General features: G+C 40.3%; 1 protein-coding gene across 5 annotated transcripts in view; it reads right to left on the bottom strand.

The window, feature by feature from the left end:
* Positions 1-18,322, bottom strand: part of NAXD (NAD(P)HX dehydratase) — a 71,381-nt gene that overhangs the window by 27,928 nt on the left and 25,131 nt on the right. For all 5 annotated transcript variants that reach the window (XR_007357310.2, XM_048855149.2, XM_048855129.2 and 2 more), the window contains exon 6: positions 9,067-9,175. Coding sequence is in view for 4 of the 5 variants with exons in the window: in XM_048855149.2 (XP_048711106.1) it covers positions 9,067-9,175 (109 nt within the window). In the remaining variant the exon portion in view is untranslated. The remainder of the gene's footprint in view (positions 1-9,066; positions 9,176-18,322) is intronic.

Raw genomic sequence — 18,322 nt, 5'->3', positions numbered from 1 at the left:
GGCATTGGCCACTGTCAGCAGACAGGATACTGGGCTGGATGGACATTTGATCTGACCCAGTAAGGCCATTCTTATGTTCACCTGTTGATGATGTCTTTCTTCTGTAAGACTGTTCCCTTCTTTGTCTTGAATTGCATTAGCATTGGTCCATCTTTCCTTCATCAGATCTTTTACAATCTGGAAGATTCATTTGCTATTTTTATTATTGATACATTCTTCAATTTTAGAGCATTGTTTTTCTATCCATATCTCCTTGGCCACCTTCATTCCTTTCTTGATCTTTCTGCCAATCACTCTGTATTTATCAGCTCCCTCAGTGCGATTCTCGTCTCTCTTGAGTTCTCTTCTAATGTCACACATTTGTAGTATTTCATTTGTGACCCAAGGTTTTTTCTTCTTACAGTGTATCCCAAGAATGTCCATTTATGTCTCATTCATTACAGTGTTGAAATTGTTGGTCATTGTTTCTATGTCTTCCTCCAGAGCAAGCAATGGAGCAAATTTTCCACCAATCATTGCTTGGAATAACTCCGCAATGCTTCGGTCTCTAAGTCAAACTTGATTCTGCTGAACTTTGGCCTAATTATTTTCCTTAGCCGCAGCCAAAAGTTTAGCATGAGGTTGTGATCACTTCCAGCATCAGCACTGGGGAAGCTCCTTGTTTTAGCTCTGTTGATCCCAGAACGAAATCAGTTTTGCACAATGTCGTCGTCGTTCTGACTGTGATGAAAACCATCAGGTGCATGCCATGTTGATCATCTGGATGCTTTATGTACTCCTAATGCATTTACAAGGACCAGATTGTTATAGCTGGCAAACTCCAAAAGTCTCAATCCTCGCTCATTGGTTACCGCATCACAGAAAGGGCCACAATAATTTTGCCAGTCTGCGTGTGCCTCAGTACCCACTTTAGCATTCCAATCTCCCTGTACAATCAAGATATCTTTCTTGTGTACCTTATCAATGATATCTTGGAGCTGATTATAAAAATCTTCAATTTGCTCATCGTCATAGTCTGTTGTAGGGGCGTAGACTTGTACTACTGTGATATTGAACGGTACAGCCTTTAGACTGATGGAAATAAGCTTGCTGGATATTGGGTTGCATCCTAATACTGTATTCTTGATATCCTTATGCAGAAGAAATCCTACACCGTTGATATGTTTGTCCTCTCCACTGTAATAGAGTACATGGCCTTCCTCTGTTAGAGCCTCTCCAAAGTTCTTCCGTCTGACCTCAGAGATTCCTAGGAGGTGCCAGGGGTATTGTTCCATTTCATCTGTGAGTTCTTTCAACCTCCCTATTTGTCTCAATGTCCTTACATTCCATGTGGCTATGGTAACGTTCTCTTCCACAGAGCCTCTTTATTGGGATTACACCAGTAGTATACTTGTCGCGTTCACCCTGGTAGGAGACGGTTGGCATGGTCATTAACAACCCAAGCTGCAACCAATCCGGTATGGACATGGTTGACTTGCTCATCATATGGTGTGTCTTGGGCAAATTTTTAACCTGGGGGAGCCCATCCCTCTCCAGGCAGCCCCCTTTTAGTTGCCTTTTACGACATGCAGGAGCAGCAGTGGGGACTATTCGGTTCCCAAGCCCACAGGGGGTATACTTGTCTATACTATTTGTTATTTTATATCGATCTATCTTGTGCTCACAAGCTCATTTCTTCACCATATTAAATAGCTCTAACACTTCCATTCTTCTAACGATTTTCCCTAATGGTCTTTGGACTCCCATCTACTTCTGATATTGCTGACGTGACCAGAACTGAACACAGTGCCCATTTTTTGCATACCCTAACACTTGTTTTTTGTCTGATTGCTGCTGTGCAGCAAACAGATGTTTTGAGGGAGCAGTCCACATTAACACCCAGAGGCTTTTCTTGAATGCTTACTGTCAATTTAGAACCCTATGCTGCCTATAAAAAGTTCAAATTAGTCTTTCCAACATGTTTAACTTTTAATTTGTTAAGGATTAATTTCAATATGCTGTCATACTGTTCATTTACCTTTTTTTAGGACCCAGCAAAGTTCTTCAATCTTCTCATCTCAAGCAATCTAAATAATTTTGTACCATTTACAAATTTTTACCACCATACAAATTTACCTACTCTTGTAGATCATTAGTAGCTATATTTAACAGTGGTTCTAGGATGGAGCCTTGGGACCCCCCCCCCCTGCAATTTTCTAAAAGAGATGCTCTAGTTCAAGCAGGAATTAATTCAGAAAAGGTCTATTGCCTGTGTTATGCAGGAAGTCAGAACGGATGATCATGGTGATCCCTTCTGGCTCTATAATCTATGAATTAATCTTTTGGAATTTTGAAAACTGACTATGTATTCCTACTTTTTGCTTTCCTGCAAAGACTTTATGAAAGTCCAAATGAAACATACCGACATGCTTTCCATTATCCATTATTTTGCTGAAACACACAAAATTCTAGTAGATTTGCACAGCATGATTTTCCTTTACAGAAGCCATGCTGGTTTTGTCCTTATATCATGTGCATTTACAATTATATTTGGTTGCTTTAATCAGTTCACTTGGAAATAAAGTAAGTGTTTTGTTTAATTCCCAGGACCAACCCTAACATTTTCAGAATATAACACCATCAATTACTGCAATCTGGTATTGGAGCCAGTTTTACATGGACTGCATATTTTTGTCTCTCAGTCACTTCATTCTTAAGCTTCTTCAGTACTCTGGGATGATCACCATTCAAACATGACGACTTACTGCTACTAACCTAATCATCGTTTGTTTCAGAACCTCATCTTTTGATCCCTCAATATTTTGACAGTACCTCATGCCTATTACCTGAAAAATTAGATATAGGGTAGACACCTCCCCAATATATTCTGTGGAGAAGACTGATGCAAAGGTACCCAACAGAACCACAAAAATCCAATCTCACCTTCAGAGACTACTCATCTTCATCACAGTAGTAACTCGGAATATTCAGAAGACATCTAAATGGACTCTCTTCTCCTCTACACAGAATACAACGTACCGTAGCAGTTAAAGGTTAACTCCCCCATTCAGAACAGGATGGGACCACCACCTATTACAGGGTCTTACTTTGGAACCTTATTAAGTTATTTTATATGCCAACATCACTAACTATTTCACTGTTGACAAGTCAAAGCAAAAACACCCAGCTGCTTGAAACAGCTCAGCTGGGAATGAGCTGAAATAGCTCAGTTTGGAGAGCATTAGACTGAAGATCTAAAGGTCCCTGGCTTGATCTCGGTTTCGGCAGATGATTTTGGGATAGCTCAGTGGTTTGATAGCCCAGGGTTGTGAGTTCAATCCTTGAGGGGGCCATTTAGGGATCTGGGGCAAAAATTGAGGATTGGTCTTGCTTTGAGCAGGGGGTTGGACTAGATGACCTCCTGAGGTCCCTTCCAACCCTGATATTCTATGATTCTATGACACACAGTACTTGTCATGCTCCAATACTCTTATTTATTTGAATGAACATTCAAAGGCAATAAAACAAGAATTAAAAAATGTAAACCTGTCTACCAAAGATCAAATATCAAAATAATTTAAAATGTTTACTACTATTAAAAAAATATGGTAACTGTCATTGGAACAAATAGAACACAAGATACCAAACACCCTCTGGGCGGAAACACATCTTCATGAAAAACTCATGAGATTTGCACATTTAAACCAGTGTTCCCAAGAAATTTTTATTGCTGCTGAACCTCAATCTAAAACAAGGTAATTTTCTATAACACCCTCTGAGTCAGAAGCACCTATTCTGAGAAGAACCTATGTAAAAATGGCACCCTCTTGATCAATAGATCTGTTCCTTTTCCTTGGGGATGTTTAGTCTACAGAAGAGAAGAATGAGGGGGGATTTGATAGCTGCTTTCAACTACCTGAAAGGGGGTTCCAAAGAGGATGGCTCTAGACTGTTCTCAGTGGTAGCAGATGACAGAACAAAGAGTAATGGTCTCAAGTTGCAGTGGGGGAGATTTAGGTTGGATATTAGGAAAAACTTTTTCACTAGGAGGGTGGTGAAACGCTGGAATGCGTTACCTAGGGAGGTGGTGGAATCTCCTTCCTTAGAAGTTTTTAAGGTCAGGCTTGACAAAGCCCTGGCTGGGATGATTTAACTGGGGATCGGTCCTGCTTTGAGCAGGGGATTGGACTAGATGACCTCCTGAGGTCCCTTCCAACCCTGATATTCTATGATCCTATATTCTATGTGTGCTGAGGGCTTGATCTGGCTTGCAGAACCTTTAATAGTGGTAAAGATTTAAACAACAGAAAGAATGAACCCAGCTTGATTGAGGGGTATGTCAACGCTGCAATAAAAGATCACAGCTGGCCTTGGTCAGTTGACTCAGGCTCACGGGACTTGGGCTGCAGGGCTAAAAATTGCAATGTAGACATTCATGCTCAGGCTGGAGCCTGGGCTCTGAGATCCCCACAAGGAAGAAGGGTCTTGGAGCCTGGACTCCAGCCTAAATCTCTACACATGTCAGCAACTTATGTGTTACCCTGGATTTGAGGGATGTGTACCACAAAATATTATCAAGCCAACTGCAACCACGTTATGTGCATTCAGCCACTATTAATTAATAAAAAAAGAGAACACTGCATAGTTAAGGTTTAATTGGAAAGCAGGCTTTTAGAGGCAAAGTCAAAACTAGCTGGCAGTTTCTGCTAATCAGAATGGGAGGAAGGGAAAGAAAAGTAAACAAATGAGACTGAAAACCTTGGTGGTTAGGAGACCTTAAGTCTGGGCCCCTCTAATATTAAAAGTTTATTGAAAGTTAGGAGAAATGATAGCTCATAGTGACCTCCCTGCTGGGTTATGTGTTTTGTAACAATGTGTTATAAAAAGACTAGATAATAGAATGTAATTTGGAGCAGTCCTCCGAAGTCAACTTGAGACATTTTTTCCCCGACATCTTTTCTCCCCGGCAGGTGAGCAACTAGTCACTGCAAACCTGCTGTTAATTACTCACTATCATTCCAGATGTTAGGTAAATATCTGGGATGTTCTGAAACTATTGCTTATCTCTGAGTGTGCTTAAAATTTAATGAACTGCAGTTTTAGATAGAGCACGCTTACTTGCATTAATCTTTTATCAGACGGAATTGCTGTGTTCCCATTGATTTATTCCCGATACCGGCTGGAGTGAAATAGTTAAGCTACCCCTGCTGGGGTTCTGAAAATCCTGAGTAACAGAGGCATCCATTTCTGTATATGAACTATTCACGTATTAATACAATTCAAACTGAAAGCTAGTTAAGAGATCTAATTTTAACATGTACAGTATGCATTAAAAAGTTTACCATCACCCTTGTAGTTTAAAGGGGGGAAGGAGAGTGGTCTTTGGCAGAGGAAAAGGAAAATCTTAAGATGATTTGGGGAAAATTAAAAAAAAAAAAGAAGCAGAAACACCCAATCACTGAAACTAACAAAACTGGAGAAACTGCATATAAATTACTTCCCAAACAGTTTTCTTTTGCACAGGAAACAAATATAGGCAAGACCTACTTCTCAATTTCTCTCTGAATTCAAAAAGAATCCTTTGCCAGTGAACTTGCTTGGAATCCGCAATTAAGAGCTTCCACAGTACAGGACAACTGTACCTGTATTCCCCTCAACAGTTCAGCAAAGGCAACAACTCTTGGCTTCCAGCTCCCCAGCTGTTGCCTCTTTTGGGTCTCTCTCCCTTCTGACCAGAATATTCCCAGGCTGAACAGTTGTCTTTCCTTTACTGTGTCATTCCCAGTCAGGTTGTCCTAGGACACCTGCTTCTTTTCTCTTCAGAGATGGGTAACAAAGTGATTGCTACGAACATAAGTTACCACACAACTCTTTGTAAGCAAGCCTGCTTTATAAGGAACAAAGCATTACAGAGAAAACATAACAACAACAACAAAAGAACCTACACGGCATGTTAGTAAGTTTACTAGCGTTCATCCCAACACTGACATGGGCTCTGGCAAGTGCAGTCTTTTAAATTTCATTGGGTGACTCCAGGTTCTTGTTATTTACCCCTTCACATAAAAAACTTCCTTATTTACTTTCTCCATACCCTTCATGATTTTATAGACCTCTAACATATCCTTCTCCCCTTATTCATCTCTTTTCCAAGATGATCAGTCATTTCCCAGTCTTTTTAATTTCTCCTAATATGGAAGCTGTTCCATACTCAATCATTTTTGTTGCCCTTCTCTGTACTTTTTCTAATATATGTTTTCTGAGATGGGGCAACCAGAACAGCAGATAGTATTCAAGGTGTTGGCATACCATGGCTTTATATAATGGCATTGTGATTTTTACTGTCTTATTATCTATTCCTTTCCTAATAGTGCCTAACATGAGAAATAAGAAGCCTGAATGTATTAGTATCTTAGCTCACTCAGATACTATGAAGATATTCATACACTACAGACAAGATCAGAGTTAAGACAGATGAATAGAGCCCTAAGACCTCCACTCTCTCATGAGACAGGAGCAGATCTTAGAGCCCTCTTCTTTCCCATCTTCACTGCCAGTCAAAGAAAGATATAAGGGATAATTACAAACCTACATTGCATTCTTATATGCATAAGGCAGCTTGCTTAGACTAGCCAAAAATATTGTAAAGAAAAGGATACACAAAAACCGCCCTTCAATACAAATTTAAATGGCCAATTGCTGTAGCTGCTTTTTCCCCTTGGGAGAAATAAAGTTACAAAAGTGAAATTTACCACTGAAGCAAACCGACTGCACCTATCTCTAGCACAGAGATGATGGAAACACCAGGCCTCGCTATGTAAGTGACTGGGATTCACCTGCCCTGACTACACTCACATACTGAAGCCTTGGGTGAATACAATATTTAAACAAATCCAAATAAGCCACACAAAAGGGGATTGAGAAGTAGGCCCTTTCTACCCTGTACTGACCCAGAAAACATACACAAACACAAAACATGGCTCCTAGAGTTGATGTGCTTTTTGTACAGTGCTTAGGAGAATGGAGCCTGTATCCTGATAGGCTTTGTCTTCTCTGCTAAAAAAAGTGCATATTTCACCTCCGGGTAACGAATGTGCCTGAGCTATCCCCATGGTTAAAAAACACATTGAAGACGAGACATTTTAGTTTCACCACAAGGTAAGCTTGCAAAGGTCAACCCTATATCCCCGCCTGAAGTTGGCGTTGACCAACTTAGTTTAGTTAGCGAAACTAAAGCACCTTATCATCACTGTGTTATTACCTCAGGGATAGCTTATGTATGTTAGTTACCCTGAGGTAAAACACACACCTTTCTTATCAGTGAATACAAGGCCAAAGAGGCCTCTTCTACAATACAAATAAATCAGCTGGTCAAAATTTTTAGACAATTATTTTTTACCTTCAATTTCAACCAAATTTTGGACTTTTCATTGAAAATTCTAAACTTTTTGTTTTGCTTTTAAAAAATCTGAAATGAAATAAAAATTTCAAATGGAAACAGAACATTACGATTGTTTTGTTTCAGTTTTTTGTTGAAAAACAGAAACATCTCATAGAAAAGTAAACATTTTTAATGAAAACCTGTTTTGTTCAAAGTTTTTCACAGAAATAAAAACTGATTTTTGACCAGCTCTATAAATAAAGAGAACCTCCCACTTGTTAGCACACTGGGACAGTAGGGGCACAGGGCACTGAGTCTTTTCACTAATATAGCATCTACACATCATCAAATAATTTTTTAAAAATAAACAGAAGGAAGATAAGTCACAGTTTCAATGCAGAAGTTCCCAAAATCACTTCCTTTCTCCATCACATTCAGGATACTTTAACCTTCTGGTTTAAGTGTTTCTTGAATCTACTGTTTTGTAAATTCCACGCTGAAATGTCAAGATCTCTGAAAAACCTAACAATCCAACTTTTTGTTATGGTCACTGATTAGCCCAGCATTTCGCTTCACCAGAATTTACTATATTGTACACACAGCTTCCGGCATTAGACTGAAACATGAACTTTGGTGTGTTGACATATGACAGCAATAATGCAAGACTTCATCTTGGAATATTGTGTAGCAGTTTGTTCCTCTCTGTATAGAAATATTTAAATGCTCTTTTTTCCAGCAAGAATATTGCTTCCATTAGAAAAGGAAGTTTATATTTATTTATTAGCAACTCCTCCAGTGCGTGGGTACACATTTGCTTACTGATATTGTTCTTGCCAAAAAGTTTTCAAACCTGGGTGCCTAAAGTGAGTTGAAGCTTAAGCATTTCAGTGATTATTTTTGATCATTTCCATTTTGGTGATGAATCTGTTAAAAAAAAAAGGGGGGGGGCGGGGAGGGGTTGGGGACAACGTTTTCTAACATAGGAGCCTAAATATATAGAGTTAGGTGCTTAACTTTAGACACCTGCGTTAGAAAATATTGGCCTTTGTTTTTACAGATTTACTATCAAAATGAAAGTGATCAAAATAAACCACTTGGATGCATGAGCTTCAAGCCTCACTCTGAGTTTCTGATGGTGAAAATATGACTTAGGGCTTGTCTACATGGCAAGCCAACAGGAAGCCAGAGGATGAATCTACAGTGTACAAGCTTGCCTCCCATTTGAAATGGCAGTACATCAAAGTGTACCTTGTAACTGTTAATGTGTGGTAGCAGAGTCCACGCAGTGAGTTAATGTGTGACAGTCTAGCATGCTGCAGATTCTCACTGTGGCTTGCCATGCACCAACTTGCCACTTAGACAAGCCCTAAGATCTATGACCCTCACCACAAAGGCTGGGCAACTTCTAGTTTTAGCTTTTCTCTTTAAATTATAGTTACTCACATTTAGTGACCAACAGATCTTGACTACTACCAGTCATAACAAAAAGAAATTGTTTATAGAAATTTCATTTGAAGGCAGTTTTGATTCACTTATAGCCAGTAATCCTATTACAGATGTTGCTTTCAAACTATATTTTAATGGCTCCATTAAGACTATTACACAATAACCCCACTGAAAAATATTAGTTTAGCTGCACAAAAACTGAAAACTTGGTTTATAAAATTCAGTAACAAAGATGTAGAGCAAAATACTAGAGTACACATTACCTTAGCGTTCTCAAGTAGTACGTCATCTCTACCTAAACCAGGTCCTATGACAACTGAATGCAGTCGCGGCAACCACTTTTCCACTTCATGAACAGCATTAGGACGGTCACTACGTAGGGAAAACAAGTACAAAGCATTTACTTTCAACACTCTCAAATCTGAAATCTAGCATCTCCCATGTACATCTGAGGTTAGCCAAACATTACTGCTATCATGCCGGTTTTTGCCCTCTAGTGAAATAAACAGATTTTTGTTTTGTTGAAAGTTTGTTTTTTCATCTTACTGAGGAGAGGAGAATTGGGAACCATTTGGGGCCTAAGCGCTCTCTAAGGAGTGGAACGCCTGTTAGCAAAGGCCCCAGTCTTGCAATTAGATCTGTGCAGGCAGACTCTGATCCCACAAGGAATCCTGTTCACTTGAACAGGATGCTACACAGATGCACAATCAATGCTTTAATTAGGAATTCTAGGGATCAGGATCTTTATGTTCAAATGGCCAGCTATTTCATTAGTTAAAAGGACTGGTGTTCTCTGTTCTATATAGAGCTCAGACTCCCCTCAAATCACTACCCAAAACTGTAAAGAAACCATCTTTGAAAAACAGATTTGTGGTAAACGATGTGTCTATTTACTTATCCTTCACCTTTACGAAGGTAAGGTTCACTGACATTACTATAAGCCTCAACTGTAAAAAAAAAAGTCAAACAAGTCGAGTTCTACAAAATTCTGATTTGAATTTTAAAATATGCCAGCATGAGGAACTTGGAAAACTACAGTATAAAGGTAAGTGCCACTGGAGAAATAATAGATTTCCTTTAGATTAGTACATGAGTCCTTGTGTATACTAGAAAAATGCAGTTGTTTAATGAAACTGATTTAACAATTGAGTGAGTTCAACTTGTGCAAACACCCAATACAGCAGTATCAATACATTACCAATTTAAGAAAGGGTTAAACAAGTTTAAATACATCTAGGATTATGGATCTGCACTGGTTTAATTAGACTGATTTTTACATCTATTTAGTTAAAACAGTGCATCTTTCCATACTGGAAAAAGCCTCAGAGATGGAAGAGATCTCTTAGACCTAATCATTCTCCCTGTAGAATTGTTCCCTACGATACATGCTGTATTTCCCCAAAGGAAGATGAAGGTTATTTACCTGTAATGGAGTTCTTTCAGATGGACTCTGTATATTCACACTACTGGGGATGTGCCAGTGGGTACACCTCAGGAAAACCTGCTCAGAGCAATGCCAAATGAGAGCATCACCACCCACCACTCCCCTCTGTGTTCTGGAACATTCCAAGGCTGAGGCTACGAAAGGGGGCTTGACACCCTCTGCCACTTCTGTTCCTTCCACTTCCTCTTCAGACTTAAGATTCTGAGGAGAAGGTGGGCAGGGAGTGAGACAATGCAGAATCCATCTCAAAGAATTCTCATTACAGGTAATTAATCTTCATTTCTTCTTTTAGTATCCTCTGCATATTTCCACTCATGAGATAGTTTGATAAGCAGCACTTCCTGTAAGGAAGGTATGATCTGGGGTCCTAATTGAACAGGGATCATAGTAATGCTCTTCCAAATTGCACATTCCACTGAGATGCTAAGTCTAGGGAGTAGTGTTTTGTAAGTGTACATACAGAGCTCCAAGTTGCAGTTCGACAGATCTTCGCAATTTGAGCAGGTCTAAGGTGTGCTACAAAGGCTGCAATTGCTCTAGTAGAGTGTAATCTAACCCCCAAGGAGGGTGGAATGGATACTAGTTCACAGCGCTCCTGCTTGCACTGCCTAACCCAACTAACTAGCATCTATGAAGAGAGAGAGAGTCCCTTATGGTTATCAGCGTATGAAATGAAGACACTGTTAAGACACTAAGGGTATGTCTACACTACCCTCCAGATTGGCGGTTAGTGATCGATCTATCGGGGATCAATTTATCACATCTAGGGTAGATGCGATAAATCTATCCCTAATCGCTCTGCCGTCAACTCCTGTACTCCACCGCGGCGAGAGGCAGAAGCGAAGTCGACGGGGAAGCAGCAGCAGTTGACCCTGATCCATGAGGGCACGAGGTAAGTTGACCTAAGATAAGTCGACTTCAGCTACGTTGTTCTCGTAGCTGAAGTTGCGTATCTTAGGTCGATCCCCCCCCGAGTGTAGACCAGGCCTAAGCCTTTTAGCATCCAAAGTATGCAGCTCTGTCTTGTCTACATGAGTACAAGGTCTAGGGAAAAGACACTGGATAATTAATAGTTTGATTAAAAGGTGAAAGTCACACACCACCCTGGGAAGGAAACTAAGATTAGAGCAATGCACCACCATATTCTCTGGAAGACAGTGAATGAAGGATACACTAGGCAGGCATCTAATCCACTCATTTGTCTAGCTGATGTCATAGCTATGACAAAAGCCATTTTGATAGACAAGTAGAACAAAGAACACTCTGCTGTGGCCTCAAAGGAAGTCTGCGTAAGAACTAATTTGAGATCCCAGGATGGGACTGAAACTTTTATGCATGGATACATACTGACAAGTCCCTTCATAAATTCCTTTAACGTATTATGTGCAAAGACTGATTTATCTACCAACACATTACAGACAGCTATAGCTGTTAAGTGAACTTTCAAAGGAGAAGATAGAAAACCCCAAAATGATTTAATTAAAGCATTCCAGAATAGACTGAATTGCTGCTACTGATGGATACATGTTTCTTGCTTGCCCATTTCACAAACTTATTCCACTTGAGATAATACCTTCCAGTAAACTGCTTTCTAGAGTTAATCAATGCTAGTGACACTTCCGATGTGCAAGATTTCCAAAGGTACATTAGATTCCTATAGGCTATGCAGTCAGACGCAATAATAGGGTGTCAGGAGATGACTCAACAGAAGGGCAGAATGTAATAAGTCTTTGGCCACAAGGACAAGCCTATATACACCCTTGGAGAGCTGGAAAAAGTCTAAGAACCACTGTTGCCTTGCCCATGCTAGGGGAATCAACGTTATTTTGGTTCTGTCTTATCTTATCTTCTTTATCACCTTTGGAGGAGAGGGAAGGGGGGAAAGATACAAGGCAGACCTTTTCCCCACTCCAGTAGAAAGTCATCCAATATAGACAGACTGCCTCTCCCCCTTCTTGAGCAAAACCTCTGATACATTTATTTGCAACCAGACAAAATGCGAAGTATGTCTGAGAACCCCCACAGGGTGATGATCTCATCTATCACTGATATTTTTAACAATCAGTCATGAAGTTCCATTACATCTCTGCTCTTTTGATCCACCAGTATGCAGTCCTTGCTTACGAGGCGAAGAGCTACGGGATAAATAATCACAAAGCACAACTGCTTTCTCGTGCTGTTGTAGAGAAAGAATTCCCCCCATTTGTTCATATAATACACTGCCATTGTGTTGTTTATGAAGACTTGCACTACCTTGTTCTGGTTGTGAGGTAGAAAAGATTTCAGGCAGAAAGGCTCTGTTCCTACATGAGAATCAGGAACTGCTCCTGTAAAGGAAATCCTTTGTGTAGAGATTTTTTTCTTGTTTATCAAAAGCCCTAATGTCTCAGAAAGAGAGAGACCACTTGAACTACAACCTTGGAAAGGCCTTCATCTGATAAGGTTTTGGTCAGTCAGTTGTCTAAGTAAGGTTAAATTTGAGGTTTAAGATTCAATCCTGAAGACAAATGTTGAAGACTACCTCCCCTTCCTTTGGGGCTTTAAAGCCTTTTGCCTCTGTTGTGGCTGGGAAGGAGGGGGCTGTTCATGCAGAAAGAGGTATCTTTGTGAAAAATAAGACAATGAAGAGGAAGGGGGATAGAACTGTCTAGGATATCTGAAAACAAGTTCTGAGGTCCTCTTTCTTGGAGGCTGGCAGAGTTCCCAGCATCTTTAGTTGACCTAGTGTCCTTCATTTTCTCTTAATTACTGAATAACCCATAGCCTTTGAAAAGAAGGTCTTCTACCTTGGATTTAGTTTCAGGTAGGAGAGCAGACAAACAAAGCCAAGTATGTCTGTGTAGTGCAATAGCTGACACACTCACTCTTGCTACTGAGTCCAATGAATCATAAGAAGCTCTGAACAAATGTTTAGCCATTATTTCACCCTCCATTATGAAGGCGCTGCCAAGTTTCCTTTGGTCTTCGAGAAGCACTTTGGCAAATACTCTATGCTCATTTTCTCCCTTAAGTGGTACTTATAGTGCAATCTCCCTGCCTGAATTTGCCATTCAAACATTGAGCAAAGGAGATGAAAACGCTTTTCTACCAATTGCATCCCATTTTCTTTCCCTCTCCGTCAGAAGGAGTAGAATGTAACTGTCCTCTGGATCTTTATATTGACACTACCACCACATGAGAATTAGAGGTAGCGTGTATATGAAAGAACGAGAACCTTCATACAGTAATTGGTACAATATGCTGGCTTTTTTTCAGCATAGTCTGCCATAATAGAGAAGTCCAAACTGCCTGTACGTGCCTAAAATGGGAAGGGTAATCTTAGTTATAGACTGAGAACCCAGAACGCTGAATACAGCATGGGAAGTTTCTTGGTCTGTGATTGATGGGAGAGATCAAGTCATGTAATTGTATTGCAGCCTCACGTGGGGAGGATGCCGAAGCAACATCAAGATTTTCATCCATGAAAGATTCCTCGTCAAGATCTGGCTCCAAATCCTCACATTCAAATTGAGCAGCAGGTGCTGCTTCTTCCTCTGATAATGCATCAGGAACTATAGTGGAAGAACGCTCCCTAAAACCAGGTGAAGATGACGGATCCAGGAGTCTCTGATCCAAGGAGTGATACTTTTCTGGCCTATATTAGAAAGGAGTTTCTACCTTGATTAGAATGTGGAACATTCCCATACTGCCTAAGAAAGGGCTAATAGGGCCAACAAGACAAGAGCAGTATCTCCCAATCATACCAGTAACCAAAGTCAGGCTAGGAGGGTGTGATGTTCTGTAAGCGCTGTATTTAGGAGATGTAATCTTTCTAATGAGAATGGAACATAGGAGGTATATGGGTATGCTTAACATGTTTCAAAACTTCTTCAGACTACAGCTCTACCCTCGCATCTGATCTTGACTCGGACTCTAATTATTGGAGAAACTACAGGACCTGTCATATGTAAAACTCAAGAAGGGCAAAATAACTTTATTGGGGAATCCCAAAGGCATTTTAAAAGAAAGTGTCCAGGGATATCTACAACGATTTGTCTGATCACTTTCTTTTCTCTGGTGGGGAGATTGGAGCAGAAGAACTAACAGGATTCTTCCTCTTTGCTGCTTTCCATTTGGGAGATGAGACAACATTGTCTCGTTGCAAATGTGACAATAGGTCCAAATGCAGAACCATATGGTGCACTTGCAATACCACTGTGAGAGCTGATACAGTGTGGATGGGAGATACAGAATCTACTGCTGAATCTCTTCAGATCCAATACAATCTTAGAAATCAGAACATGGCTCTTAACCTGAGATTTACCCCATGCCAGATTTTTGTTTTGTTTAGGATTTGCAGTCCTTAGATTGGAGTCTGAGGATTCCCCTGAATGAGATTTGGCCCTGCTTATAGAAACCTTCTTATTCTGCAGAGTTCTCCTTAGAATTCAGTTAGATGGATTTGAAAGTTTCTCCTGTGGTTTGCCTCTGAATTCAGAGACTGGCAAAGGGATCCTCTGAGAGCTTTGAGGTCAGATACAATAGTCTGGAATCAGTCCCCACTGAAGCCTTGAATTCTGATCCTGGGGCAGAGACTGGAACCTTTGGCATAGGGCTCTCAACCTCCTTAGACTTCAAGGTAACAAGCGCAACTCTCTTATGGTTATGTACAGACCCTTTAAATGTGCCAGATCTGGGAGTTTTTGCAGCCAGAGATTCCTGCAGTAATGAGGCCTGCAGCATATTCTGGCATTCCTTGTGAGTCCAGCAGTTAAAGTGCTGCAAATTGAGCCACTCGAAGAAGAGTGACCCTCTCTGAGCCACAACAGGCATCTGGTATGGGTGTCTGACGCTGAGAAGACTGTTGGACAACAGGCACACCTCTTGAAGCCTTGTCTTCTTGTTTTCAGATCTGGTGGTTGGAACCAAAGTAGGAATTAACTAGCCTAAGGAATACAAACCTTCACAGAAAATTAAAAAGAACCAGCTAATTAACCATCCTTAAAACTAAAACTGGCTAAATAGAAGGCACTGAATTCACTAGAGAAGGACCCAGATCAGATGGGTCTGGAAAAGTAGAGGTCTGGCTGCTGCTGTGGCTGGAAGGAACTGAGGCGGCAGGGGTGCCAGCCCACCCGCTTTTTATAGCCTCACTCTCAGAATACTCATGAGCACAGACGGCAGGTGTGGAGGGGCACTTAAGCACACCAACAAGAAGGTGCAACCATTTGGCTGCGCTCACAGGCTCATCCCCATGAGTGGGAAGATGCAAAGACATGAAGAATGTACACTATTCAGATCCTGTTTGGGTGACTGTGGAGAGAGGGAAAAGGGAACAGCAGGTTTCCCTACTTGCTGGTGGAAGGGAAAGAAACAGAATAATGGTGGAAGGAATTTAGCTCCTCCCTCTCAATAAGTGTACTCTGATACCAAAACCTGGTATATTTTAAAACCAACTGAAATTACAAAAAGTAGTTCATTTTGTGTGCCCTTTCCACCTCTTTTAAAAGGGGTCAACTTAGCACCTGGACATTTTGCTATTAGTAACTATCCTGACTTTTGAATGTTAAGTCTCATACTTAATGGTAACGGACATTTGCTTGTTACTGGAACCTTTGAAAAATTGTAATTAGAGAATAATGAGCTCAAACTGCTACATGTTTGAAGAGTACACCACAGCCTTTTTTGGAATGAGTACCGCTGTTCATTGTTCTAACATGGCAAAGCTATGATCTACTTGTATTTTTTTCCTCGGATGTTCAGTTATGGCCACTGTCCCCCTCATTCCCTGTCAATTAACAGAAAAATCAAACTATCCAACTGGTGATATTATCCAGTAGAAATACGTCACACTTCCGTAGTGCTACATGGGGAAGCTGTCCAGAACAGCCATTGCAAACTCTAATCAGTTGCAGAATAGGTTTCTCTGCAACGACTATTCTGGTCTAGGGCTTCTGGGGACGGTGATCAGTTTGCCCTGGGCCCGCAAAACCTGTGTGGTGCTGCAACCCTGTACGCCATGTCACAATGCCACTCACTGGAATTAGACTCCGTGGCCTGTCTGTCATGATGGAGGGCCGAATCTGAGGGGTGCTGCAACCCTGCAGGATGGGAGCCACCACTGCAGGGTGAGAGAAGGGCAAGCTCACCATCCACAATGTCTCTCCCCGGGTCTCCCCGAGTAGAATTTTTTTTGGAAGGTGTGTGGGGGGGGGGTTGCTCAGTTTCAGATTTTACCCCAGGCTCCCAAAATTCTCTGGTCAGCCCTGGTCTGGTCAACAAGCCCTAATATTTTCCATGCACTTACCTAACTCCAAGGAGTATTGTGAGGATTAATTAGCATGTGAGTGAAGAGGTAGTAAAACACTATGGAAGGCAGGAAGTAGGACTTTGGTTTTGCTTCTTTTTAAACGGCATTAGCAAAACTACATTATAACAAAGGAATGACCAGCAAATCCTCTCTACTTTAAGCAAAAAAAGTGTTGCAAGATACTATTACTTGGAAAATCTTGAATTTGCAACATTCGTACAAAAGCTTCGTGTTTACAGATAACAGCCATCCTAGGTGTTTTAGAAGCATCAGTTATAACGATTGGTCATAACACTTGGGAGCAAACATTTAGCTTAGGTCTGTCAGAACTAGCACACTCTACAATGATTTTCTTCAAGTGTGAGGCAGGAGTCAAAAGCATTTGCAGCTATATGAGCTCAACCAGTTCTCTTCAACCCAACCCATGATGCAGTGCCTCATTTGGAAGTTGGCCAAAAGCCCCTCTGACTAGCAAGAGCTGCTTCAGGAATCCCATAATGCACTAGGACAAGCTCCCAAAAGACACTTTGTGCTGAGATTCCAAAATGGTTCTGTCAAAAATAGGATTGCTGTGCAGAAGTGATGAACCAGTGCATAGGTAAATGAGACAAACCACCATTTGATAAAAATGTGTGTCCCTGCAACAGTTTCCTTGCTTAGTGTACTGACACCCAATTTCTAATTAAAGTTTGTCTCCTTTAAACCCACAAAGAACAGTAATAAAACAGTCTCCAAATAGATATTTTCTGTCTTCTCTCTAATCAGATATATGAAAAACATTAAAGGCAAGTAGAAATGTGCTACTGGAAGTCTTGAGCTTCTAAAGCATTCTTAAAAAATTATTCATTTTTACACACAATCGAGTATGTGGAAAGGCTCCAGTAACCCAAATTCTAATAAAGGTACCATTTCTGGAAAAAAAAATGTAATGTGGGCCACTGTTTTATTCATTTATTAAATTACTTTTCCTCTTCTGCATTCTGCAATTTAAGTGTTATGTAACAAGGTTTTATTCCATGCTAAAAGAGAAGCTTTGAAAAGCATGACTTTAAAATGATTTTGGCTAGGAAAGAACAAATGCATGTAATAAATAAAAGAGGTTTGTTAAATTTAGGCTAATAGCTGAATCCAAGTCATCAGTAGTTGCATAACTATGTTGTCGCTTTTCGGACAGTTCATGAACATAACCTCATAGCAGAAAATTCACTATTTTTTTTTATTTTCAAGCTTGAAAGTTTTGTTTCCTCAGCTCAACCAATGATACACACTCTTTAAGACAACCATTTGTTCAGAAATACAAAATCCGATGTCGAGCCAATCCTGCTTATTTTGCCTTTGGTGATAATATTTAGCATTTCTGTACTCCTTTTCATCTTCAAAGCATTTTACAAACATTAACTTTCATGCAACACTTCTTTGCAATTTCACATCAAGAAAGAACACAAAGCAGACTGCCAGAAAGAACCAGAGATTAGGAGCAACAATAATGATGATGCCACCACAAAATTCACTGACATAAAGAAATGCTGAAAAATGATTGCTGGGTTATTGTTTTTTTAATAAGGGAATCAGAGTAAGTACTGCCTAGAGTAGCATCAAACCCACTTCATTTCAGAGTATCGGTGGTGTTCAGAATACCTATGATTGCACAGCTAAAGAGAAATATGGATTGCTTATATTGCATAATAGTTCTGAATACATAAATTATAAAATTGCCATCTTATACTCTACACCACACACACACACCAAATTACAGATGTAACACTGTTACTGTAACCAGTATGGG

The sequence above is a fragment of the Caretta caretta genome, chromosome 1, assembly GCF_965140235.1.
Source record: "Caretta caretta isolate rCarCar2 chromosome 1, rCarCar1.hap1, whole genome shotgun sequence".
Classification (NCBI taxonomy): domain Eukaryota; kingdom Metazoa; phylum Chordata; order Testudines; family Cheloniidae; genus Caretta; species Caretta caretta.
Note: the sequence above shows the minus strand (reverse complement) of the source record. Positions and strands in the feature narration are given on the sequence as shown.